Source organism: Varanus komodoensis, unplaced genomic scaffold, assembly GCF_004798865.1.
Source record: "Varanus komodoensis strain SLA01 unplaced genomic scaffold, ASM479886v1 scaffold85, whole genome shotgun sequence".
NCBI classification, from domain to species: Eukaryota; Metazoa; Chordata; class Lepidosauria; order Squamata; family Varanidae; genus Varanus; species Varanus komodoensis.
This window is the reverse complement of record NW_025336543.1, coordinates 2,102,039-2,128,877: the sequence shown is the minus strand read 5'-3', so window position 1 is coordinate 2,128,877 and position 26,839 is coordinate 2,102,039. Positions and strand designations below refer to the sequence as shown.

General features: G+C 47.3%; 1 protein-coding gene across 1 annotated transcript in view; it reads right to left on the bottom strand.

Annotated features, from left to right (window-relative positions):
- The window catches only part of SLC6A12 (solute carrier family 6 member 12), a 56,843-nt gene that overhangs the window by 15,798 nt on the left and 14,206 nt on the right, over positions 1–26,839 (bottom strand). Inside the window, exons 3-12 of the mRNA XM_044417028.1 lie at positions 24,036–24,170; positions 21,918–22,058; positions 20,296–20,383; positions 19,679–19,811; positions 17,889–18,023; positions 11,828–11,931; positions 9,545–9,669; positions 8,707–8,819; positions 7,363–7,500; positions 5,467–5,569 (exon numbers count right to left, since the gene is read on the bottom strand). Of these exons, the coding sequence (XP_044272963.1) occupies positions 5,467–5,569; positions 7,363–7,500; positions 8,707–8,819; positions 9,545–9,669; positions 11,828–11,931; positions 17,889–18,023; positions 19,679–19,811; positions 20,296–20,383; positions 21,918–22,058; positions 24,036–24,170 (1,215 nt within the window). The remainder of the gene's footprint in view (positions 1–5,466; positions 5,570–7,362; positions 7,501–8,706; positions 8,820–9,544; positions 9,670–11,827; positions 11,932–17,888; positions 18,024–19,678; positions 19,812–20,295; positions 20,384–21,917; positions 22,059–24,035; positions 24,171–26,839) is intronic.

The following is a 26,839-nucleotide window of genomic DNA, read 5'->3' as shown; positions in this document are numbered from 1 at the left end:
CAGACACAAATTACAAGTTGTTTCCCCACCGCAACCATCGCCACACCATCCTTTTCTTAAGAAAACCCTGTGGTGAAGGGAGCCAATGTCAGTCTCTGAACACAGCACTCCTACAGGGAAGGCTCCTTAGATGCTTGTTATTACTTCATTTACTTCACAGTGTGGCCAGCCAGCCCTGCTACATCCAGAGATCCTCCCCCCATTCTGCTAAGTGAGGCCTTCACCGTCTGTCTCAGACTCTGAGGCCTGACACTTCCCACATCCACTTGCCTGTGACACCAAAGGCGTCGGGGTTCTAGTATTTAGACTATGGAGGAAGTCATAAAGGACTGGGGACTAGAGACCCAAATCCTGATCCATCTGCTCTGTGAACATGTGAAAAAAATGTTGATTGCTAAACATGAATCATATCTGTCCCAGTTGTAGCTTTGTTGAACAAAATGAATTAAATACCAGGCTCTTTCAATTCACAGTGGAACCAGAAAGCCAAGCGCCATCTCTCTGCTTTGAGCATTGTGGTTTAGCTGCTTAGCGTACCTGTCTAGAAAATCAAAGGTTCTGGACTGAATCCAAGAAAGGGCCTCAGGTGTTTTTCATTCTGGTTTGGTTCCCAAACCAGGGAAGGGTCGTGGTCCCTTGTGTAAAGAAGGCCCAGGTTAAACTGTCAGCAACTCCCAAGCAAAGCAGGAAAAAACTTCTGCTTGAAATCCTGGGGTGCCCTTGCTGCCAGCCCGTGTCAGCAATACTTGAATACACGGGCCAAGGATCCGCCTCTGGATACAGCAGTTTCTCATGCTCTTCTAAAACCACTCAGGAGAGCTAGACCTACAAAGTATTATCCGAATGCCCATGACATTTAGGCAATGGTGAAGCAGCTAAATTTAATCGAGTCACAGAGCTGGGGTTCCGATTATAAGCTCTAAGTGCTCCAGCCCACAGCTCCAGGCTGCACACCCTGAACCACAGCGATTAAGCCATGGGGAGCCCAACATCTTTATGACCTGCTTCCTTGGTTGCACACCTGAGATGACAACAGAGATTAGTCAATGGGATTCAGGCAAAATCGGAAGTAGAATGTCATGAGAGAAACTATCATAATAGCAGGCTTATAGCTGGTTAAGCAGAGAGAATCAAGGAGGAAATGAAAAGCAGAAGCAAAAAGGCCCAACTGAATCCACTTAGAGCAAAAGCCATTCCAGCCATCAGCACTGTTGGTGCTTCCTTTCCAAACCAAGTTCCTGCAGAAATGCTGCCTGTCAAGGCTTCAGGAAACACGTCAAAGGGAAAGGGTGATGCAGTAGAAAATGTTGATGCTTGACATGAATAGATCTACTGCATCCATGGGAGGGAAGTTGGCATGCTGTTTTCCCAAAGATGATGAAAAAATTAATCTGGCCCAAGGAAACATCCATTCAGTCAGTCAACACTGCTCTCCAGCAGAAGAAAAACTGTGGAAAAGTTGTACCAGCCTTCTCCCTGTCCTCCTTCCCATCGTCTATTTGAAAGGATTATATATGCTACTGCAGAGAAGGGCCATGAATAACTGCTTGGGGAAAGTTTTGCTTAAATAGATGGGGCTGTTTGCCATTATCCTAAGACACAGAAGCTAAATCCCTGGCATAAGGAAGCAGTCTGTGCTATCAGAACTCTTGTCTTGACAACTGTACCATCTCATCATTTCAAAAAATACAATCCCATAACCAGAATATAGAGATGTTCAAATCAGTAAAACCCAAGGACTTCAGAACACGAATTTCTTCCTCTCTACTGCAAGGCTCATCTTGGCCTGGGTTTGTATCAGCTGATGAGCTTTTTTTCCTTTTCACTTATTTGCATGTCTACTTCCTCAAATGTACCCATGAATTATGAATATTGTTAAACTTGTCTGTCATTGATTAAAGCAGGTTTTTACCCATCGTTTGAAGGTATGCATTTTTTCAAACATGGTTTTGCTTCATGAAATGCAAATTTAGAAATGTGCAGAGTTGGACTGCAAATTGCATTCAGACCTACACTTGGTTCCAGGTGGTATGAACTGGGTAAATTCTGATCAGAAATAAATGGATAAAAATTTCTTATACACCCTTACCAGAACCTATAACTCTGCTAGCCACGTGCTTTGGTTCCTTCAGGAACATGTCCAAAAGTCCACTTGTGCATTTTTAAGGCTGCAATCCTACACAAAACCACGTAATTCGGATTACACTGCAGGATTTATATCCAAGTGAACATGCAGAGAATTGCACGGTAAGCCAGTTCCCATGACCTCAAGCCTGAAGTGAGCTCATTGACTTGTGACTCTAAATACAAAAGCTGCCAGGCCCAAGAGAAGACCCACATGCTCCCTTATGAACCCTTGGGCCATGTTTGTTCTGCAAGCTCCCTGGGCTGCATTTGGCACACACTATCAGTTCGCACAACTTATGGCAGGCTCAGGCTGAAATACACACACTCTCACATTCACAGCTAAAAAGGCTTGTGATGCCCTGCTGTATTTTTAACTTCCACAACAAGAGTGCATATTCAGAGTCTCTTAACAGTCAATGCCTCACTGGCCAGCGTGATGTGACTCTTGATTAAAGGAGCATTAATCCCAGTGGCTGCCTAAGGGAGGGGTGGACAATGAGCAGCCTGCATGCAGCTCCCACAGCCTTTGGGAAGGGGTTTGCCCACGGCTGCAGAATTTGCTGCTGCCACCATGGAGAAAAAAAAGCCAATGCTTTTGCAGGCACCCGTGCCCTTGGTTCGCAAACATTCCTGGAAGTCCCCAAGGGTGTGATTCTGCCCATAAACCAGGTGCACACCCTCTGTGCAATTCCTCGCAAATTCACAGTGGGGGCACGCCACGGCCCATGACGGCTCCCAGAGGACAATGTCTCCCCCTGCAAGAAAAGCTGGCCTAAGTGGCCTACTACTCCGTCACTGTTCTTCCGCTGCATCATGATCTGCCTTCCTTCGCCAGCTAACCTGTCTTGGAAGATAATCCACAGCATGAGTATAATCCTAACACTGTGACAATTTAAGAGGCATTTAAAATGCATCAAACATCCTGTTGTTGTTGTTAGGTGCTACAACAAATTGCCTACAACTTACGGTGACCCTATGAATAAAAGCCTTCCAAAATGTCCTATCCATGATATCCCTGCTTAGCTGCTATCAGTTCAAAGCAGTGGCTTCCTTTATGGTGTCAGTCCTTCTATTATTTGGTCTTTCTTTTCTTGGTCTGCCTTTGACTTTCTTGTCTTGCCTTTTCATGACGTGGCCTCAGTAGGACAGCCTCAGCTTTGACATGTTTGCTTCTAGGGAAAGCTCTGGCTTAACTTGATCTAGAACCCACTTGTTCGTCTTTCTGTCAGCCCAGGGTATTTGCAAAGGTCTCCCTGAGATTACCCGACCAGCATTATCTCAGAAACCTAGCCCCCTTATTGCACAGAAGCTGGGCAAAGTGCAAATTGGGTTCTGCCATGCAGCAAGTTTATGACAGGGTGAGATCGGAATTCAGGCTTCCCAGTCCATGGCCCACCCTTTGGGTCACTATAGGCTACACCAGTGTTCCCACTTTCTATCTGAATTTGTCTGCATGGGCACCCTCGGGCATGAAACATACATTTATTTGAAAGCACAACACACAGGTCACAATTTAACTCCAAGGCCACCTGCAGTGGAGCCCTGAGCATCATTTCATCCAGTGTCGACCCCCAGTTACCCAAGAATCCAACAGCATTAACCCAATTTAAGCTCCAGAAAGAGGGTGCCATAGAGATTTCTTTTAGAATGACATATCTCAGGGTTAAGTTCACTGGTGTTGCTTAGAAAATTCCCTGGGCAGTGTTATTTTGGCATCAGGTTTCCCATCCATCAAAAGGGATGCTAGTTTTAAGCAGGATTCTCTCCTCTCCCCATTGCTCCAGGAGCTTCCCTTTGGCTACTGCAACAGCAGCAGTAAATTAGCTGGAATTGCAAGATGCTTTCACAGAAGGAAAGCTGTCTGCAGCGGGAAATCCTGAAATCTGTATAACGTCAACTGCTTGACAAGCAGGGGGAAAGCTGCCAAGCTGTGGGTGGCAGCATCATGGCTGGCAAAAGGCAAACGTGGAACATGTGCCTTTATTCATGCTGTTTGCTGAAATACTTTGCAAATATAAAAATCTGCTGCAATATAAGCAGAGAGGATCCAGGAGGCCTAACCACAGTTCCTGGCCTTGAGTTGGCTCTTTACTGACCTGCTGTTTCACACCAGTGTAGAGGTAATATTTGAGCTACAGAACTGGTATTTGGAATTGGAATGAGAAATTATGATCACCATCTCAGTTTTAATTATCAGGCAAAAATCTTGACTATGATATTAAGAGAACAGTACTAGAGGATGGCAGATTTTTTTTAAATTCAGAGGCAGGCAACTCGTGCCCCTTCAGAAGCTTTGGTATACAGTTCCCATCAGCCCTAGCCAGCATAACTAATGCTGAAGAATGATGGAAATTGTAGGACAATATTTCTGGAGAACCAAAAGTTGCCCACCATTGTTCTGATCCTTTTAAGAGTCAAAGGGTCTTCAAGATATTATCAAAATATCTCCGTAACTTAAACATCTGTGAGGAATTAGCATTACTCTTTCATTTGGAGAACCTAGGCTGAGATAAGAGAATTGTGAAGGTGCTTCTGTGGTTCAGTACTTGGAGAGGAAGCTGGGCAGAATCTGGGGCCAGGGCAGGCTTATACTCACTGATTCCTTTCTGCCCTGCTGATCCTCTTCCACCAGCACTCAGTCCTGCCAATTCCATTCTAGAAACAGGGCCACTGTTTAGGCAAGGAAGATGCAGTGCTTCCTAGGGGAACCCCCAAAACAAGCAATCTGCTCATTTCTAGGCATGGGCTCTGCTAACCTGTCTCCTGCCAGAAGCATTTCTGCTTCTTTCAACATGTCCCTGGAAGTGCTAGATCCCCACTGCACAAAGAGACAGAGGCAGAGAGCGCTTGTGTACTCATGCAATGCAACTGGAGCAGTGGAAGAGACTCTGGGGGCATAAGTGCCCCATTAGATTCAGCCCTCTACCTCCCCTCATACAAATGCATCCCTTAGATCTGCCTGGAGGTGATCTATGCCATGCCTAATAAACCACCATCTTGGCTCCATGGATTCTCTCTTCCAAAATGGGACCATAGTGAAGGTCGAATTTAACCCATCATTTCACACCACGTTGCTCTCCAGATGGGTTGGACTGCCACCATGAGCATTCCCAGCAAGCATGACTATTGGCTGGCTGGGAATGAGGGGGACTGTGGTCCAAAACACCTGGAGGGGGCCAGCTTGGGGGCTGCTGAGGTTTCACCCAGCAGGAGGAATGCCACCATGTTTCTGTCAAGATCAGCTCAATAATCAGACCTTTCTGCCATTAGCAACAGCTGCTGCTATCACAAACACGCCTAGAAGAAAGGCAGTCCAGCCAAATTCTGCGTTCTACATACCATAAACCCATCCAATGCAGGTGACTTCAAAGAAGGCAAGGAAGAGGAGGCAGGTGCCACTGGCTGCATAATAATCGAACAGCTGGAAGATGTACATTCCGCCCTACAAGAAGCATAAAACGGAGTGGTGAGATCATGAACAGAATGAAGGATGGGCAGCGGGCAGGGAGGGCAAAAAGCAGAATAGCTCGATAACATACGGAGCGGGAATACAGCAAGAAGGCTGCTTCTGTACAACACCATTTCCTAGTAGACAAGCCTAGACATGAACCTCCATCTCTCCATTAATGGGTTGTGATAGTTTCTTGGATTATTATCATCCCTTAATGGAGACATTTGCAATGCTTCCTTCCTCCCTGCATCTCACAACACAGCTAGGCATATCTGCAAATCACATTCACTGCCATCATCCTGGTGGGAGGAGCCCAACATAGCAGCCCTAAACAGCTGTGGGCTGCAATCCATGCTTACGGCTGTGGTGGATGCAATAGGAGCATCCCCTCGGTATCTAATGGCACTTGCTCACAGGGTGGAGTGTGCAGCCTTCCAGCCCCAGTCATGGTGCTCTCCTTGCAACCAACTAAGATCAGCAACCATTTTATGAGTAGCTTTATTTAATGATCACTTCTGTATCCAAACCAACTTTTGAATCGAGGGTGGCTGTTCCGTGTTATTGACACAAGCACCCCTGTGGGATGCAGGGCTAAAGACACTACATTACTGTATGTTGTATTTTTTAAAGCTTGGTTTAATGGGCTGCTGCTAATTGATGGGACAGACAGACAGACATTGGGCAAGTTTAGCGGGTTACCATACATGTGCCAGATAATCTCAGCCTCCTTGAACTGTGACTTAAGCCAAGACTCTCAGGAAGCAGCGTCAGGAACCGTGCATAAACCAAGGGACAGAATAGCACTCTTGGAGGAAGAATGGTTTGCAGCCCATAGAGTGCTAAAAGAGTACAAACTTCAAAACAAGCTAAGTTTAGATAGTTTGTGCTCAACAGAAGTTGAGGAAGAATTTTCCAACGTATTTCAATTAGGTGTGGAGGAATGTATGACCTTCCAGATGTTGTTGGATTACAAATCCCATCAACCCTGACCATTGGCCACACTAGCTGGAGCTGATGGAAGCTGCAGTCCAAAACACCTTAGGAGCCATAGGTTTCCACTGGTTTAAGGCATCCCAAAATTGAGAACTAAAAAAAGGGATAGTGATTTACTTGGGGCAGGTGTCAGAAAATATGGACTTGTCCTGGGGAATACAGAAATGTGGGGCATATGCAAATACAATCCACTTGTGATCCTTTGTACAACATAAACATGCCCAGACACTGTGATCAACACCAGTGCTTTCCTCCAAGTACCTCCCGTGAGGCAAGTTCGGAAGGTGGTAACAAGCGTCTTCTTAGCGGTGGCCACCAGCTTCTGGAATGGTCTCCCCACTGAAATCAGCCTGGTGCTAACACTGCCATCTTTTGGCACCAGGTTAAGACCGTCTTCTGCTCCCAGGCACTTGAGAGCATAGAATGGGGCATTTATGTCAGGTGTTTCTGCCAGGTCCAGTTTCTTATAATAGATGTTTTTTACTTGTTTAAATTTTGTATGCAAGAGATTATTTATTTATTTATTTATTTAAAACGTTTCTAGACCATCCCATTACCGAAGTCTCAAGGCAGTTTAACAATACAAAACATAAGTATGTTTTATTATTTTGCATTGTGATGTATACTTCCTGTGAGTGTCCAGAAATCTTTGGCTACTTGGGTGCTATAAAAAGAGACTTCATTATCAGATTGGCCAAAGTATGTGAGAGTCGTTTATAATATCCGGATACTGTGCTGGTTTGACAGACCTCCTGGGTAAGCCTTTCTTTCTCCCATCCACTGTTTCTCACCTCAGTGACCAGCAGTAGGCCAAGAAGGTAGCATATCACTGCAATGCCCAAGATCAGCAGTTCCCGCCGCCCTTTCTTACGGAAGATTTGCGGGTACATATCAATAATGGCTGTCACCAAGCTCTCAACACAGACAAACTATAGAAGAAATGATATCAGGAAATCTGGGTTAGAGAGCTCTCCTTTCTCAGTCCTTCTTCTCCCCAGCTTCCTTCCTCCTCCCACTAGCAAACTCTCATCAGTGTTGGGTCTTGGCCATTTCTTCCTGTAGGAACCCAGTCAGGTATCTCTCCCAGCACCTGCTGGACTGGGCTAAGGATTCTGAGGGGAGGCCTTTCTGTGGCACTGGGTGTACACGGCTGCCTTGGCTCAGGCTGAAGTGGGAAGAATCCAAGGCTTTCCTTGCCTACAGGCAGGGCCCATAATTCAAGGGTCGAAGCACTTGCTGTGTAAGCAGGAGGTGTCAGGGTCCATCCCTGCCATCTCCAGATCCAAATCTGGAAATAAAACTCTGTCTGAGACACAGCAGACTACATGGGTCTAGATGGGTCAATTCTCTGATAGCGTAAGGTGGCCACCTCGTTTCAGTGAAGCTACCATGCACCAGAATGGACACGTGTGGGTCAGGTATGGGGAAGCTGTCATCCTCTAGAATCTGAGGCTCCCAACTTGCATTGTCTTTCATCACAGAGTTCTGTTCACCACAGCTGGTGGAAACTGCAGGCCAACAAATTCTAGAGGGCACAAGACTGGACAGCAGGTTGATCTTCAGATACTTTGGTCTCCAATTCCCAGAAGCCCCTGAAAACATGACCAATAGCCACAGGAATGCTGGGGGTTGAAGCCCAAAATATCTAGAGATCTACTTGCTGTCCAGCAACTTAAGGCACAGTCCCATGCATGTTTAGATAGAAAAGCATTCTACAGTTCCCAGCATGGCCCAGCTAGCAGAGCTGGCTGGGGAGCACTGGAAATATAGAACTTTTTCCATCTAAACCTGGGTAGGAATTCACCCTTAGCTGCTCTTCTTCCTCTTGCTTTTTTTCCCAAATGGTTAAGCAGCGTGCTCAGAAAATGCAAGCTTTATTTGGAACAATTAGTGGGGGAAGAATTCAGAACAGGAGGCCTTGCATCTGTGCTGACAAAAATCTGTGCCTCTGATGTGAATTTAATTCAGGTCCAAATGATGGCTTCCCATATTTTCCTCTTGTTCTACTTCTGTAATTAGTGCTTAATACCATCCATGTTACTCCTTTGCGCTCAGATGCCATTTTCCCACATAGCCCAATATATCCCCTGACCACGGATGGAACTAAAGAAATGCATGATATTATTTTGCCATACTTGACTGTCCAGACCCAAGAAGATCAGCATTAGGAAGAATAAGCAGGCCCACAACGGAGGAATGGGCATCATGGTGACGGCTTTGGGGTAGGCGATGAAGGCTAGGCCTGGACCTACAAATCAAACAAGAGTGAGCAAGCGGGGGTTTTGCTAATCTTCAATTCCCATTAACCCTGACTACTGGATTGCCAACATCATTCTTTAAAAATTAGCACTCATCATGCCATGCTGACAGGGGTTGATGGGGACTGGAGCCCAACAGCATTAGAAGGACCAAAGTTCCACCTCTGCCTAACCCAACATGCCAACGGGACTGATACAGATCAGCCTTCCCAAGTCTGGTGCGCTCCATGATTTGGAGTAAAATTCCGAACTTGCCTGACTATTGGCCATGCTGGCTGGGACTCAGGGAAGTTGAAATCCAAAGGATTTGGAGGGCAGTAGGTTGGGGAAGGCTGATACATAGGAGTCCACACATTTCAAGAACTGCCTTCCATGCATAATGATACTGCCTGTTTCTTATATGCACAGAGGTGGTTCCAGTCCAAACAAAAGTCAAAGGACATCAGCCATTTCAGACACAATGGAAGAATCCATACTCTTTAGTAATGATTATTTGTATGGGTCTCCTTAAGGCTGCTTTCCCCAACCTGGTGCCATCCGGATGTTTTAAACTACAGTTCCCATCATCCTCCCCTTGAGGTGACAAGAGTTGCCATCCAAAGCACCTGAAGGACACCAAGACATAGGAGGCCACCACAGGGTTATGGAGGGGTGGCCTCCCATACCTGAGATACCTCGCATTCTACTCTGTCCATCCCCACCACCAGCTGCTCACCTGATTCAGCCACGTCTGCGATAGGCACACCTTGCTCTTCTGCCATGAAGCCCAACACAGAGAAAATGGCGAAGCCAGCCACAAAGCTGGTGGCGCTATTCAGAAAGCAGAGCATAAAGCAATCCCTGTGGGGGCAACGGCAAGAGAGTTGTGAGATCGAGAAGGCACTGCTCCCCGGCTAAGCGTGCTTGCTCCTCTCTGGTGCAGGTGCATTGGGTGTCTGGTTTGTCGAACGGAATCAGAACAGGGTAGAACACAATAGCCAATCTGAGGCACAGATGCAGCCAGAGAGGCCCAGAGGCCCAGAAAGCATTTCTGGGCTTCCAAGGCAAGTGGAAAATGGCTCATGTGCCGGCTGTTCTACAGGATCCCCTGTGCTGCACTTTGGATGGCTTCCCAGCTCCCAGCATATTGCACCTGTTCTCCTGCATGCACTAGTGTGGTCCCACCTCACATCTGTGGCTCCAGCACCACAATCCCAGCAGGGAGGAAGAAGAGGTCCTGACACTTAGCTACTGTTTCAGGGTTCAATGCTTGGCCTCTCCAGACAGGTCTGGAAAAGGGAGCCCCCACCCCCTCCGAGCCTGGGGAATTGCTGCCTCAGATAACGCTGAGCTAGGCAGACCAGTGTTCCGACCCCAGGTATGGGAGCGTCACAAGAAATGGCCATTTTGGTGGTGGCACCAGGGATGGTGATAGGAACTGAAAGGATCCAGGGCTCAGGAGTCCCCAAAAGCACAACTTGCATATGCTCCAAGCTCTGTAAAGACCCTGTCTTCTAAGATCACCCCATTTTGTAAAAAGGAATGAATTGACAGGAAAGCAGAGCATCTGATTTCAGGAAAGCACTTGGACAGAAAGGTTCAGGTGAGGATGGCTGCAAGAGGTGAAGCGCACGTAGGCAAAAGGCCAGCCAACCCGGGGGATCAGATACAACAAAGACCACCAGGGCCCCTGCATCTTTACTTCACCATGTGCCTGTTGTTGTTGTTGTGTTGATTTCTCTACTACACAATATCTGGTGCTTTCTGAGCTGTTCACAACAACACATAAAATACGAATACCCATCATACATTTTCACTACAAAATTTAAAAGCCTGTCTGAGAGACCACATTTGCACTTCTACAACAGCCAGAACAAGTTAAAACAACAAAACCTGTTGAATAGCTGTTATAATGTCCCGATATGCTATTTAGAGTTCTTAAATGCCTCGTCATAGAGGACAGACTTAACGGGCACCAGAAGGATAGATGAGTTGGGTCCAGGTGGGCCTCAGCGGGGAGTTTGTTCCATGATTGAGGGGCCACCACTGAGGAGGCCCTGCTCCTTGTGGCCACTGATCAAAACCTCCCTCAGACATGGCAGTCAGAGGAAGGACCTGGATGTTGATTGTAAAGTTCAAAATGTGCCATTAAGTATTGTAGTCCCAAGCTGTGTAGCCTGTGGACAGCGGGGGGTGGGGGGGGATGTGGCATTCCAGAGATTCAGGACTCCAAGCCAAATGGCCTGCTTCCTAATACTTCCTTTGGGTGACATGGAATGCCATCCCCAGAGAGCCTATTTGTGGTTTTTTTCAGTGCCAGGCAAAATCTCTCTATTGACCCAGCCAATTTTGGAGCTGTTCTTAGTCCTCTTAGATCTTTGCATTATTTCCTCTCTCCTGAAGGTTTTACTTTCAATTTTATTGTGTGCAGTTCCTGGTTCAATCTTATTTTTATTTGACTCATTTTATCTCTGCTTTACTGCAACTTTATATTTTATGTTTTTAATTTGTACAACTGGCCAAAGAATTTCAGTTATTGGTTAGTTTAAAATATGATACAGACTGACAGACAGGCATTTTCCATGGGCATGTGGGCATGCGTGCACACACACTCTGAAAGAGAGGCTAAAGCAAACCCATGCATGGAAAGTAAATTTTGTTGTGTCTTTTTGGAAGAGTGCCTTTGCAAAATTAAAGACCACTGGTATATGGTACATAGGTTTGCTACACAGGAGCAAGTGATTGGTTTCAGTATGATAGGTAAAAAGCAGGGATAAGGGACAATTGCAAAGGGATCCTTATGGCCACTACAGGAAAGTCAATGCGCCAAACTTTGGTAGAGGACATGGAGAGAGAAACGTATACAATATTTTAGGTATTCCATGTGAGTCCCTGACTTGCTTGCTGCAGAATACCAGTGGGGTCTGACTGCATCCACAACTGAGGGGCATACCAGGGCGATGAGACCCAAGATGTTTGTGGCAAGGACCAGAACTGAAGAGAAACCAGCACTTCCTACCTGTAGCAGTTGTTGTTGTACTTGTTGTAGCTGCCTAAGGCTGTCAGGCATCCCTGGCAGATGGCATAAGAGAAGAAGATCTGAGTGCCTGCATCCATCCATACCTGGAACAAGAAGAGGGCAAGTGTCTCTAGATTCAGGGGGCAAGCAGGTGTGGCAAGACAGAAATGCTTCGCTTGATGCACATCTGTCCTGCTCTCCTCATCCCCCACCAGCTGGCCTAGCAGAGGTCAAGATGGGGATGGCCACGCTCCTCTCAGGCTTGCAGGTATCAAGTCTTCTGAATAACAGTCAAGGAATGTTCCATTCGGACAACACCACAGTAAGGCTGGCCATGACAAGCAACAGAGAAAGCCAGCAATTGTGCGTTCTCATTAATGTGAATTATCCCCGTTAATGTCATGGGTCCAGGCAATTTAAGGTCACGCTCCATTTCAATATAAACCTGCCACATAGATGAGCATTAGTGTTGACCCAAGCATGCTTCCCCCTATATTTTTGTAACTTATTATTTATTTATGAGAGTTAAATCCTGCTTTTTTTGTTCCAAAGCACTCAAAGCGGCTCTCCTCCTGCTGCTCTCATAACAACAACCCTGTGAGGTAGGCTGGGCTGAGAGTCTGTGAATGGCTCAAAGTCACCCAGTTGGCTCCATGGCTGAGCAGGGACTAGAACTCAGACCGCCTGAGTTCCAGACTCGTGCTCATAACCGCTACACTACACTGTCTCTTTTGCTGTCAAAGTACTGCAGAGCAGCACCAGAGACAGGGCTTTCTTGGTCACAGGGCCTAAATATGGAATTGCTCTTCCACCAGAGACCGAATGCCTCCTTCTCCCCACTGTTCAGCATGCAGAGGATCCTCAGGCAGGGGCTCAGCAGCACTGCCCCCACCTCTCCACCGGTCTCTTCCCAGCTCCTGCCTGCAGGAACCAGCAGTGGCTCAGTGGGACTTCCCTGTGGAATGAATCAGCTCCAGAAATCTGCCAGCTCCAGGGGATAAACTGCCAGCATCTACAACTGGAGACAAGGACCAGGGGTGCAGGAGATCCTGGCAGGATGAAGCAGGGCCAGAGGTAAAGGTGAAGTCAGGTACAGGTAAAGATAAGATGCCAGCAAAGCAGGGGATGGCCAGAAGCAAAAGCAAAGTCAAGAGTAAGGGCTGGTCAGATGCCAGCAAGTTGTGGCAGAACCAGAGGCAAAGGCAAGGTCAGAAACAAGCAAGCAAGTGAGAGTCAGATACCTGGCAAAGGTGTGGTAGGTCAGAGGCAAAGGTGGGGCTCAGATGAAGACATTTCAATCCTGGTGGCAGAAGCCAGATCAGGAGCACAAAACCGCCACCTGAAACCCTGGAATTTCTGTGGCAAAACTAGGCAGGGATGGGCAGCCTGTTGGAGCCCCTCCTGTGGCTTCCAGCGGGTTTCTGTGATGGCAGTGGCCGTAATCCCTGCAGGCACCTGCAGGCCTGATGCCAGTGGTCCAAGCATGTGCAAGGGGAACCAGGCTGCCTGCTCTATCCAGCCAGCAGGGGGAGCTGTGCTACTTTGCAGATCCTGCCACTCTCCATTGAGGCAGGGCTGCCCATCAATTCCCCCTGCTGTGCTTCAGGGCATGAGCCCCGTTTGCACAGCCCTGACAGCGACAGCAAGCTGAAGATGATTTGCAGTGATGGCTGTCAAAATGGAGAGCAGCCTCCTTCCCCTGCAAGATCACCAGGAGAAACGGGAAGGAAGTGGAGGGGCAGCAAAACACCAAACGCTAAGCAATATTATCTGTCATGGATGTTGGGCATCACGATTTACCATGACGGGCTGCCATTACATGCAAACCCACCCTCTGTGTTCACCTGGGTGAATTTTTGCGTTTCTGGGGATGGTGATTTTATCTTGCTTTAGATTTACCATTTATTGTTTTTATATTGCACATAAGGCAAGCGATGCTGGATCAACCCAAAGGTCCAACACAGCTGCCCAGTACCCCTGCCACCCATTTCCCCAGCAATACATAGGCATAAATCTCTGAGACTGCAGTTAGCATGGAGCCATCAAGGACTGGCAGCTACTGATAACTTTCTCCTCCTTGGATTTGTCCCACCCCTCCACACTGGGGCAGTGAATTCCATGGTTTAACTATGTGCCGTGCAAAGCACTTCCTTTTATTGCGAGCTGTTTCAGGAATCTATGTGATCAAAAAGCGCAAGCTAACCCTTTTCGACAGAAGGGGTAAACCAAGATTTTCTGCAGTCCTGCAGTAGAATCCATGTTCATAAGGTCAGAGGACCAGGACTATCTTAATAGGAGGATTTAGAACGTCATCTGCTATTGCAAATCCCATCCTGTCCACTCCAAACTCAATCGCACCCCGTGGTAGCTGGTGGAGGGAGGAATGATATATTATGCCTACCTACCCCAAAATGCCTCTGCATTGGTGGGGGTGTGACTTGATATTGAATGGGGGCAGTTCAGATGTGTTAGACTGACAAAAGACCTAAGGGTGAAAACCACTAGAAATGGTTTGCCGATACAGATCAACAGAGCTGCCTGCATTCAGCAGCATCTCCTTGCAGGGCACGGATGTGGGGACGGCCACACGGAAAGTCTGCACTTCCACTATAACTGATGAGTGCCATCACCTCCCCTCTCCTCTTTTTAATTAGCAACAGCACATAAATCTACAGCAGGGAATGGATTTATGCCCACCAGCCTCATAGTTGCACAACTGCATAATAGGCACAGAAATAGTTCTGATGTTTCAGATATTTCACAACTCTGCAATGATGCCGTAATTTTTCACAGGGTTTCCTTTGCTAAGAACACCAGCCTCTCGAGGGAAATTCTGGCATTATCCATCAGAAACTCAAGTCAGACCCCAGTAAATTAGAAGAGACATTATCTTCCTCTTTCTTAATCATTTTCACTTAGGGCACAGAGAAACCATCTGTCAGGTGCTGAATATTTAATAAAAGCAGCCACGTTTGCTGTGCCTTAAGTGGCAATGACCTAACATGGCCATATTTTTAAATTGCCCTGGCAAACAGCAGTGCCCACCCTCCAGTGAGGCGCCTGCTGCCCTTTTAAAAGGGCTCTTGCCTCGATGGTGGAATTCTAGGAATTGCCCTGCAGGAATTGGGTAGCCAGGAGTGACCTAAATGGTCTTGTCCAGCACCCAGCAACCTTCATCTCTGTGATGAATTAGGAGACGCATCATATCCAGAAATAAACCTGCATATGTCAGTTCCTGGCCAGAGATCCCCAGTCCTGTGCCCGAGTTCTCTCTTCTCTGGTGCTTCTGCACAGACCCGTCCAGGCACCCTGCTCAATATGGCTTTGGCTGCTCGCCAATAAGGCTTTTAAAGTGCAGTTGTCCGGCCTCATTCATGGAATCCGATGGGGTCCAGACGTTCAGCACCATCTTCCTCTCCCATGTTTGCCTAACACCTTTTCTGTCTTTTTTCTTAGAGCAGAAAATGCATTCAGGAAGAAAAGCAGAGTTTTTTTATTGATAGCACTGGGGCCTCCTTGCCTGAGAGCCTCCTCCGTCTTGGACCATTGATGGGTGAACAACTTGGTTCTGGAACACCCCCCCCCCCCCCGTGGAAATTCATCAGGGTTACTTTTTTGCTGTCCTTATATCCAGGAAGGAGCTGAAAATGGCTTTATTATTATTTTATTTCAACAGGATTTTAATGCTACTGCTTTAAACTGAATTTCAGGATGAAGCCTCTTTTAGAGGGAACTGTGTTTAAACGTGTTTGCTTCCCTGTCATAACTGTGATTTTGTTGGATTTTATTTTTGTGTACTTTACGTTTGTTCTTGTGTAAGCCACTCTGAGAATTCTATGAGCAGAATATAGAGAAATAACCTGAACAGTAACGCTGCGCATGGAGGGTGAGATGGCCACCCTCTTCTTCTTAGTTTGGCTAACCTTCTCTGCCTGTTCACCAAGAACAGGGGTGGGCAACTGTGAGGGGGGGTCCATTGCCCCCCAATCCTCCCCCCCTCCACAGGCTGAATTTCCTGGAGCGCTGCATAGCCACTCTAGTCACTCCAATCTTTGTTTTTAATCCCCACAAAGCAGTGATCTTGGCAGTGCAACAAAGATTAAACTTAATTTGTTTGCAAGCTAAGTTAACCCCTTTAGCACAACAAAGCGGCAATGGTGAGCTAAAGGGGTCGTATTTACCTTGCAAACAAAACTACAGCTGACCATTTTGGTACTCCTTAGCTCTGAAAGCTCCCACACACACACATACATACACACACCCTTGCCTAATCAATGAAAGGGAAAGACTGGGAGGAAATTTCTAGTTTGGGTACAACACTTGCACATTCTTTACATGAGCAGAGGCTATTGTTCAGCTTGCTAGGAGGCTTTTAGAGCTGCATTGCCTTGTTAGCTGTGCAATGCCAATAGGCATGTGCTTTGTAAAGAACTGTTTAGTGTTTTAAAGCCTAGGGCAAGAAGGGAAGGGTTGGGCTCATTAGATAAATACACATGATAGCTTTCATCTGGGGAATGGACCAGAGCTGTGCACCCTCAGCTCAGAGGATCCCAACCCTTTGTCTTCCAGGAAGGCTATTCCATGGAGGATTCAAGGAGATGGTTCAGCTGTGGAAAGGCATCAAGAGGCTTCCACCTCCCCAAGTCCCAGCCCACCAGAAAGATCCCAAGGCTGCATGACCATCCTCAGGCTCTGAGGACTTGGGCCATGAAGACAAGGCATTCCACAGCCATCCCCGCTTTGCTGCAGCGTGAGATTGCTAAAACAGGTCAGACTGTTTCAGAGACCAACCCTTAATCAGCAGGCAAGGAGCAACCTGCCTAAAGAGGCTGCAGTATCTCTATGTAAGACCCGTTCTTGCTGTGCTCCTTATATCGGAGCAACATGGAGACAGCACCATCCAGCTTCCAGCCCCACCTGGAGCTTTCCATGGTGCTGATCTCATTCAAAGAACTTCATCAGAATCCACAGCCTGAATTGGTACAGGAATAAGGAAGGAGCTGGGAGCTTCCACTTGGCCGGTTTCCCCTGCAGCTCCTCTAAAGCCCAGGCCTTGTCAAAGCCTTCTTGCCAACTAGGCAATAGTAAATGAAGCTCTGCAGAGCATCTCTGGGGCCAAGGAAAGTAGCAACCAGAGGTGGGTGGCAGCAAGTCCCACTTTCTCTGATGCCACTGTGACTGACTGGAATCGCCTTTGTCTCCCCATTCCTGCCTCTTGCTCCCACCTGCCAACCAGTGCTGTGATGAGTCCATTTCGAAGTGCAGGCACTCATCCTGAGGGCCTCCCATAGCCATGTGCCCAGGGAGAGTCCCAAGACTGAGGCAGCTCTGTCGATCCATTGTGAGAAACCGCTTCTAGCAACCTCATCTCCTCCAGGAGCAGGCCTTTCATGAAGCAAATGGGCCTTAATTTCCCACTCCAGACCAGGCTACCCTCCACCAATTACAACAGAGAACACTGTATTACTTGGAAAAATCCTTGCTCCGCACTCCTATGAGGATTACAGCTAAGCTTGAAAAGGACTGAAAATTATCCAGGGTGGGAGCAAATGAAGTTGGCTCCCCTGCTAAGCAAAATGTGCCAGAAGTTCTGGCTCCACTACACCCTGCTGCCAGCTGAGGGGTCTCTCCTCTCTTCTCCCAGGTGGCCCTTCTCTCCTCCTTTTTGTTCTTCCTTCCCTTGCCTCTCCATCGGCCTCCTCCTCTAGACATTTTAGCCTTTCCTGGCTTGGCTGTTCCTTCCTCCTCCCATCCACACCCCTTCTGCCCATACAGAAGCTTGCTATGCCCCTGCTCTGTCTTTCCAACTCTGTTTCAACTCTGCCTTGCTTGATAAGCTTCAGCATTTCTGCACAACCAGCTGAATTGATGGGCTGTCCTGGCATCTTTCTTGCAGTCGGTGCAGCTGTTTGGAGCATTGAGACACCAGTGAATCCAGATGGTTCCCTGCATACATATTCAAGGGGTTCATATGTTACCCACTTGGTTCCCTCTGGTCAGCTGTTGGGAGAAATGCCCACCACCATCTACCAAATCAGATCAGAACCAGCCTTACACTCACCTGGGGATCTGCCAGTCTAGAAACATCTGGGTTCAGGTAGAACTTGATCCCTTCTGTGGCACCAGGCAGAGTAACTCCTCGAATCAGCAGAATGAGTAACATCAGGTAAGGGAATGTAGCAGTGAAGTAGACCACCTGTAAGCAAGCAGGACATGGCTGTAGCCACAGAGGCCATACAAAATAGAAGAGAGGGCCCATTGGCCTTTGGAACTGCCCATCAACTCACTTGGAGGAGGGCAAAGAACCAACCCATTGAAGATATTCTCACTCCACCTGAAACCTACGAAGGGCAGAGCTGCCTTCTGCTTCTGCAGAGTCCAACCAGTTGCCAAGTAGGGCATAAGTGCAACAGCACCATCCTGCCCATCTTCCCCAGCAAGCAGTGCACACAGGCACACAGCCTCTGAGGCTAGAGGATATATATAGCCATCAAGACGCAGAGCCATTAATAACCTTACCCTCCACGGATCTGTCTGATTCCCCTCCAAAGCTGTTCATGTTACCTCTTAACACAAATCACACTAAGTGAAACTATATTTGACAGGGGAAAGAGATGAGTGCACAAAGCATTCTGAACACCTCCCCTGCACCTGCTGAGAATCCCATGGCTCTCCTATGGCTAAGTACAGACAATCAGTTTTTAGAGAGCGGGAGACCATTCTGAAAACTGTCATCGCCCCAACATACACATCCGTTGCTTTGCACCCTACTGGTTTGGCAGGTTTCTGTGGCACTTCGCCTGTACTTTAGATCAGTCTAAACTACCACACAGTCGGTGGCACAAGGAGCAGCACTGCTGGAGAACCTGTCCATGGCACCTACTGGATGAGGTCCATGAAAGAGAGACATACTGTCACTGCTCCAACGCTCAAGCAGTTTGGAATGGTTCTGACTCGTTTTGCCCCATCCTGATACCATCTTTGTCCTAATAAGGAGCATTCCACTGGGGTGGAGAGTAAGGCAAGAGGAGAAGGGCAAAATAGCAGCATATTTCAACTTAAAATCCATTTAACTTAAAATCCATTCCTAAGAGAGGCATTTTCAAAATTTCAAAATTGAAGGGGGGAGTGAAATGAATTGGAAAGCAAGGAAATGGAGTGGGGCCAGGGAAGGGCCAGATATGAACCTTGGTGAGCCAGTTGTGACTCGTGAACTTGTGGCTGAATGCTCCTGGCCTACTTGATGCAACAAAGGGTTTTAGGAGATTTCTATTCCAAAGGTCAGTGGTTTCCATTGATCTCTCTCTTGCTCTCACTCTCTGTCTGGATTCTGACAACACCATAAGCCCTACTCTAAGGTTGAGTATGAATCAAATATGGATCATTTTGAATTGTGGGTTGTTGTTGAACTGTAGGTTATCATGTTGTCTGAACCCAGCTGTACTAACAAGCCATGGCTTATTATACATGAATAACCCATGAAAAAAACCCACTGTTCTTTGCTGGGTTGTGAACAGCGGGTTATTCACCATGGCTTGCTAACTCAGTGGGAATCACAGCATGAAAACCCATGCTTCAACAACAAACCATGCTTCAACAAGAACCCATACTCAACCCCAAGTGTGGGTTAACATGTCTGAACCCACAGCCTTATCCTCTCCTTGTGGATCCATTTCAGTCCCAGTCAGAGTGGGTTAAGTCTTTTCTTCTCAGAGTATACCTGCTCATGCTCAGCCTCCCTTTGACCCTCATGTCCTTTTTCCTTGTCTTTCTGTTCCTCCTTTGCCCCAGAGAAGCTAACAGGACAGAATTCTATATAATAAAAATTAACCAGTGCAGGATTGCTCCTACTTTGCCAGTGGACTTGACACCTTTCCAGATGCAGAAGTAGCAGATGATCCAGGCAAGGAGGAGGCAAAGTGCCAGCTCCCACCGCACGGTGCCCAGATTATGCAGCCCATCCGTTATTCCCAAGGCTCGCCTTCTGCCAGAATAAATTAAAACATAGGAAGGTTAATGTCCCAGCCTGACTTTTTCCTGCCAACCCCTTTCTGCCCCTTCCTAATTATTTTTACCCGGTCACATTCCACTTAGATCTCAAAATTTCTATTGTACTTTCCTTTGGCCCCCATTTTGTCCCCTGTGCTCAGTTTAATGTCACCAATGAGCTTCTCTTAGCCCAAAGTCACCTTCCTCCCCTCTCACACAGCATGCTTTGCCCCCCCCCCCTTTTAACCCTCTATCTTTCTTGGGGGGGGGCATTCCCTCAAAATTGATAAGAGTTCCTTTGCTCTTGAGTGAACAGCATCTTAGCAGAACGAGCAAATTGCTTCTATCTTGGAGTAAAGGAAAGCACATTAGCAGTTAAGCTATTTGTGGTCCTGAACATCCTTTCCTTTATGGAGGACACACGCAGAACTCCCCTCCCTGTGAGTTCTGGCAAGAATCTGAAAGATCGGAATACATACTCCCAGAATTCGATGACGGGGGAAGAGGCATTTGTTGGCTGTGTCCCATTCTCCAAACTGGATCCATTCAGAATGTCCACACAATAAACTGCAAAGAGAGGGATTGCAGAGTTTGGAAAGACTGTAAAGGTCATCTAAGTCAGCCCCTGCTCAATGCTGGCCGTGTTTGATGGCCAGCCAACCAGGCTCTGCTAATCCTTCTGGGAAGGGAGAGCCCACCACCTTCTGAGACAGTCTGTTCCAAGGAGGAAGAACTTTGAGAGTCCAAGGCCCTCTTGAAACATCTAGCCTTTCTTGGACTGCATTCCTTCCAGTCCAGAGTTTCAAAAGGTTGCAGTAGTTCCTTATCTGAAACCCAGATGACTATGGAATACAGGTTATGATTAAGTATTACCAACAGTAACAATTTGCGATATCAATCTTCCTATATTCACCCTTTGTCAACACTCTGCAGGCAGCCAAATCCAACATTGCATCAACTGCTCTTTCGGGTCCTCTATACAATTCCAAGAAATGGGACTATGGATTTAAAAAAACACTTTAGGAATGGCACTTACAGAGGCTTATACCCTATTAAGAAGAAAGAGCATAGAGGGGAACTATTCTTATTTTTCATCCCACCTCAGAGTAGGAACGGCTGGAGAGCATAAATGACGCGGAAGAAGGAAAGGCTCGGAAGCCCCGGCCAAGCGCTGATTCTTGGTGGCAGGGCTGGGCAATGCTATTTATGGGCCAGTCTGAGAGAGGCTTGTTCACTGGAATGAATGAGCAGGACTGCCCCTAAGTGCCGCAGAACTAATTTAACACATTCTGAAACAAGTGAAATAATATGCATTATCTTCTAACAAGGCAAGAGTGTGTTGTTCTCCCACCGACCCCAAAACCCCCCACTTACGTGATTAAAATGGCCAGCATCTTGTAGGGAACCCCTTTACACAAATGTTTTACACCCCACACTCATAACATGATTTTATTTAGGTCCAGAGAAAAGAGGGCAGAGAGTTCCAGCCTCCTTGGAGGCCAGGTGTGAATGTCATGGCCACCAATTCAGCTGCTGCCCAGAGCCGGCCCTGCCATTAGGCAGAGTGAGGCGGGCTCCTTGAACAGCAGGTGTGTGGTGCTTTAAAGCAGGGAGGAGCCCCTGCCGGGGCTTAGGGGGCAACCCGCACCCCTGGAAGCCATCAGGGACCACACGCCCCCTGCTGGATTTTCCACATTGCTCCAAGAGCAACAATCCCAAAGCAAGCAAGGTGCACGGGCAGTGGAATTGTGCTTCTGGTAGCTCCCAGGAGTATAATTTTCCTTGCAAAGTAAGCAGCAGAGCAGTAAATATGGCGAGCGAAAATGACAGGTCACAGCAACAGATAAGGAGGCCGCAAGCAGTTCACATATTGCCCACTACTGCTTTAAATGATCAAGCACTGTGTGTGTGCGCGTGTGTGCGCACGCGCATATGAGGTTGTGTGTGTGTGTCGATGCATGCAAAGTCAGATTTAGATTGTACATCCTGGCTGTCAACATATTTGAGCCAGGTACATAGCAAAGTAAGAAGAACCACAGCTACACTTTTGCAGAAAGCCGTTCATGAATCATGAGGCTGCACCTTGCCCTGTTGGTCATACCTGAGTTCCAGGGGTTGTTGCAGTGGGACCAGGGCAGAACAGCTGCAAAGGAGTTAAAGAGGTAAAACAGGGCCCATGCTAAAATGACAATGTAGTAGATATTCAGATAGGATTCAATGACTTGTGAGGCATATCCGATTCCTGCATGGAAGAGAGGGAGAGAGAGAAAGGCCAGGTTAAGGCTAACTGCAAAACAGCCACCAAAGGAGTGGCGATCGGAAAAGAACTGGATCAGTCTGTCGCTCTTATTCAGCCTTCCCCAACCTTGGCAAGGCCTGAAATGTGGGGACAGGGGGGTTGGCCTGCGACTCCCACCTTTCTCAGATTAAAAAATGCTTCCAAAAATGCCTATGTCAGGGGAAAATAATATAAAAAATGCATTTCTTGCAAAAGGGAAATTCTCGCAAAAGGAATGTGAATATTAGGCAAAACTGTGTGCAAAATGCATCTATTAAAAATACACACAGGTTTAAAAAGTGATGTGGAAATCAGATGGAATGAAGTTAAGACTGGAAAAACATAAATCTGACAGAAACCAAAACTGCCAGATTCACTCGTCTCTGAGAGAGGGTGAGCTTCAAAAAAACCTAAAACAAAACAAAATCAACTAAGCAAACAAAAACCCCCTTCTCATCTTAGCCCTAAGTCCATCTTCCATGTTAGACTACAGCCAACATGTCTGCATTTGAGAGAGGAAGTGGTGGAAAGCCAGTGGGCAAAAGCCAGTGCAGTTTAATGGTTACAGTGCTGGACTGGCATTCAGGAGATCCAGGTTCTGGTCCCCAACTGGCCACAAAACACGGTACGTGATTTTGGGCCAGTCACTGACTCTCGGCATACCCTACCTCACAGGGCTGTTTTGAGAATAAAACAGGGAGGGGGGTTGCAGAAGCTGCCTTGTGTGCCTTACAGGAAAGACAGCAGGATATAGATGTCATGAATAACCAACGAAAAAAGCTTGCCTCTGGTCATCTCACTGAGGTAAAAGCTATCCGTGACTCTTGGCTGGAGGGCTACATGTTAGCTGCAGTGTTAGAGGCGATATGGCTCTGGATGCCAGTTGCTAGGAGAAGAACGGGAGGGTACCATTGCAATCATGACCTGCCGGTGTGTTTTCCATGGGCATCTTGCTATTTCATAGGTATTTCATGAGCGCAGCCGCCAGGAGTCAGAGGTCAGACTAGATGGCCCGGGAGGATTCTTCTGACTCGCTTTGTTCTATGTTTCTGTCAGCATGGCCACTGTGGGGAGGGAATGTCAGACCACCTTGGACTGCCATCTCTCATGCTGTCCTGCAGTTTGGCTATGGGCCATTCTCCTTGTCAGACTGACACCCATCCTGACCCACTGGGCCAGGACTGTGCAGTCCAAACAGGGGAAAATAGATACAGATACTGCAAAAAAATGCCAGGCACCTCGCATGAATCCCACTCAATTCTGCTTGTTCCAGCTCTGTCTATGCAGAGCTCCTCCTGGCCAGGAGCAGAAAAGTTACCCTGTGTGACTAGGATATGCAGAATCAGTACCTCGGAGCAGCAGACTGAGCACAGATGATCCCGCACTCTTTGCAAAAGGTTTTGATATTCAAGGCGGCTGCTCAGTTGCTGCTGCTGCTCGGCCATTGCTAAAAATTAGGGCTGCCTTCAGAAATCGACCCCTGTCCAGGTTTCTCTGGGTTATCTTCTTTGTCATAATCCTGATCTGGCTTTAGTGCTGAGATCTGGTTATCCCTGAGAATGACTGACATTGTTCTCTTCCCGGTTTCAGCTTCAGCTCCGCGCTGTCCTTTCTGTGCTCCTCAGCAGCCCACGTCACACTCCAGCTTTACGCATGCCTCGGGCGACCTCCAGTTTATTCTGTTTTTGTGTTGAGTTGCTTCCAGCCACTACTTTGGCTCCATCTTTTGGCCGTGTGCAGAGTACTAGCTCTGCATCTGACCTCTGCTCCTGGGATGACGCATACTTTTGACTTGGACTGGAAGTCTGGAACAGGTACGGTGTGGGCCATCTGGCTTTGAGCCATGCTCTGTCACTGAGAAGCATGGGGGGAATTAGATCGAAAAGAACATGGAGTGCTGGGTGGAAAGTTACCGTGGCTTTCCATGTATGACCAGCGTACCTTCAAAGATAGGGCAGATCTTTCTCCAGGCAGTGACCCCACCCTGACTGGTGTATTGCCCAAGGGCCGTCTCCAGGAGGAAGACAGGAATCCCACAAACAAAGAGGAAGATGAGATACGGGATGAAGAAGGCACCTGCGGGGAGCGGGGGGAGAGAAAGGGGACAGAGATAAAACACATGCATTTCTTAAATCTGGCTCTGTCTAAAATAAAAGTGAGGAAGCACTCTGATGCCCAGCTAAGGTGACAGGTACGTGCTGATTGCTACCCGCACACCACACACAAATAAATCCCTTCATCAGAGCCACTGCAGATGTGGGTGGGGGGAGGCAGTGGAGAATAGGGCTTAGTGAGTACCCTCTGCCAGTCACTTTTCCCCTTGGTGGGCTTCGAAACACAGGTTTGCCCCCACAAATGTACATCCTGAATCTCGCAGGTGGGAGAAGTAGCTCAGAGAGCCAGTGTGGTGTGTCATGAGAGTGCTGGACTGGGGACCCAGGAGATCTGGGTTCCAGTCCCCACTTAACCATGAAGCTCACTGAGTAACTTTGGGCCATCCCAGACTCTCAGCCCAGCCTACCTTGCAGGGTTGTTATGGGGATAAAACAGAGAGGAGTGGGAGGATTGCAGTTGTTGCTATGAGGATAAAATGGAGTTCTATAAGCCACCTTGAATTCCTCACAGGAGGAAGAAAGAGGGATATAAATGCAATTTAATAAATAATACCAATGAGGGGAGAGGCTCATCACATCTCAGCCAAGTCCAGCCTGCATGCCCCACTGGACCTGAAGAACTTTTCTAAGATCGGCCTTGGCATCAGTTTGCATGAAGGAGGTAGCTAAGCTCCTAAGCACTTTGCAGAACATGTTCCTGCTGAACAGAAGCTCCTGATGCTCTGTTCAAATGCTCCGAAAGACCCCAGTGCAATGCGTTGGATGGGGGGATGTCCAGGAACACCATTCAGAAGCTTCAATGAGTGCAGAATATGGTGACCAAGCTCTCAATCAGCTCCACCTGATTCCTGCACATCATTTGCCTTCTGCAAGAAGCTCATGGGGCTGCCTGTCTACTTTGGAGCTCAGGTGCAGGTGCTAAGACTTCCTTCTAAAGCCATAAATGGCTTGAGACCTAAGGATATGGAGGACCTACCCATGTGTTGGTATCTTCTTTTGAGGCTTATCTTTTGGTGCCCCTGGTTCTCAGACATTCACTTTCTCCCTTTTACAGCTACACTGCCCACTATAGGATGCTTTTACTAAAGGGACCAACCCGGCTCCTACATTACAATCTTACCAGGGTTGGAGAAAGACACTTCCCAGGTATTTTCATCTACTGTTCCTTACTGCTTTGCTTACGGATTGCAATGTATAGTTGCTGATTCCAGCGTTCTTGTGACCTGATTTTAAACTGTACACCTTTCTAAAACTCAAATATAGTAACAAACAATATGTAAATGTTAGGAAGGGAGGGAGCCGATGTTACACTTTGCTTGTATCATATTGGCTGGGTTTCTATCAAGAGCCACTGCGAGTAGGTGATTATAGTGTCCAAACAGGACTTGGGAGATCTGAGTTCTAGTCCCCACTTGGCCCAAAGCTCACTGGGAGACTTCAAACCAGTCACTGACTCCCAGCCTGGCCTACCTCGCAAGGTTGTTATGGGGATAAAATGGAGAGGAATGGGGGGATTATGCAAAGTGCCTTAGGAAAAATTGCCTTCAGGAAAAAAGGCAAGATATAACTAGAATGAATGAATGAGTGAGAGACAAGAGCAGCAGTCATTTTTCATATCCATACCCTATTCTGCTGCCAATAATGAGCAAAAATGAAAAAAAACAGGCTGCATGAGACTCAAATGAAAGAAGATGCAGACAGGTTAGTGAGGCAGCAGCAGGGGAAAAAAGTGCAGGGGGGTGTCTCAAAATAAAACTGTCAGTATCATCATGTCTCTGTGTTATTGTGAGCTCACACCCCAATTCTCTGAGTGAGAACTCCTGGAGTGCAGGCAATTTATCCAGCTCCGGGCTGCTTGGGCTCTGGTCACCGGAAACTCTTCATGCTCTTGTGATAAGTGGCTTATTTATTTACACCATGTATAAGCTGTGCATGGGAGATGGGCAGGCTCATGGCAGTAACACTTCTGCTCGCCTATTAAGTTTCTGCACAATCACCAGCACGACGGTACTTGTGCAGAGAGAAGCTCCGTGCTCTGAGCTTCTCGTTCAGTCCTGCTCCTCGAACTCTTGCCCGCCCGTTTGCATCCCGCCTCCACACAGACCTCTGCCTGAGCACGTTAATTAGAGGAGGGCCTGAAGAGGCATTCCTCCTCCTGTGTGCTGCCCATAAAGAGCAGGATAGCATCCATCTCCATCATTTTACATTTATACTCTACCTTTCTTCCTCTTATTTATTTAAAGATTCTGTAAATCGTTCTTTAGCGAACACTCTCAGAATGGTGCACAGCAACTGAAACGGCATAAAAAATGCTTGCATGGAACCCAAGGTTTTGGATTCAACTGGTTTAGGCCTCCCATTGATCCTGATTTATTTTGTATTGCATTGTATTTTACAATCAGAGTCAGCAGGGATGAGGAACATGTGCTCTCCAGATGTTGTTGGACTACAACTCCCATTGAGTCCAACCCAATGGGAAATGTGGATCAGGACATATGGAGGACATTTAATTGGGGAATGTTTGATTAGATGGGCATTTGAACTAAATGGACCATTCATCTAAATCCCTTTGACTCTTCTCATATCATCTTATCTCATCAATGTGTCTAGTAGACAGATTGCTTCTTAAGT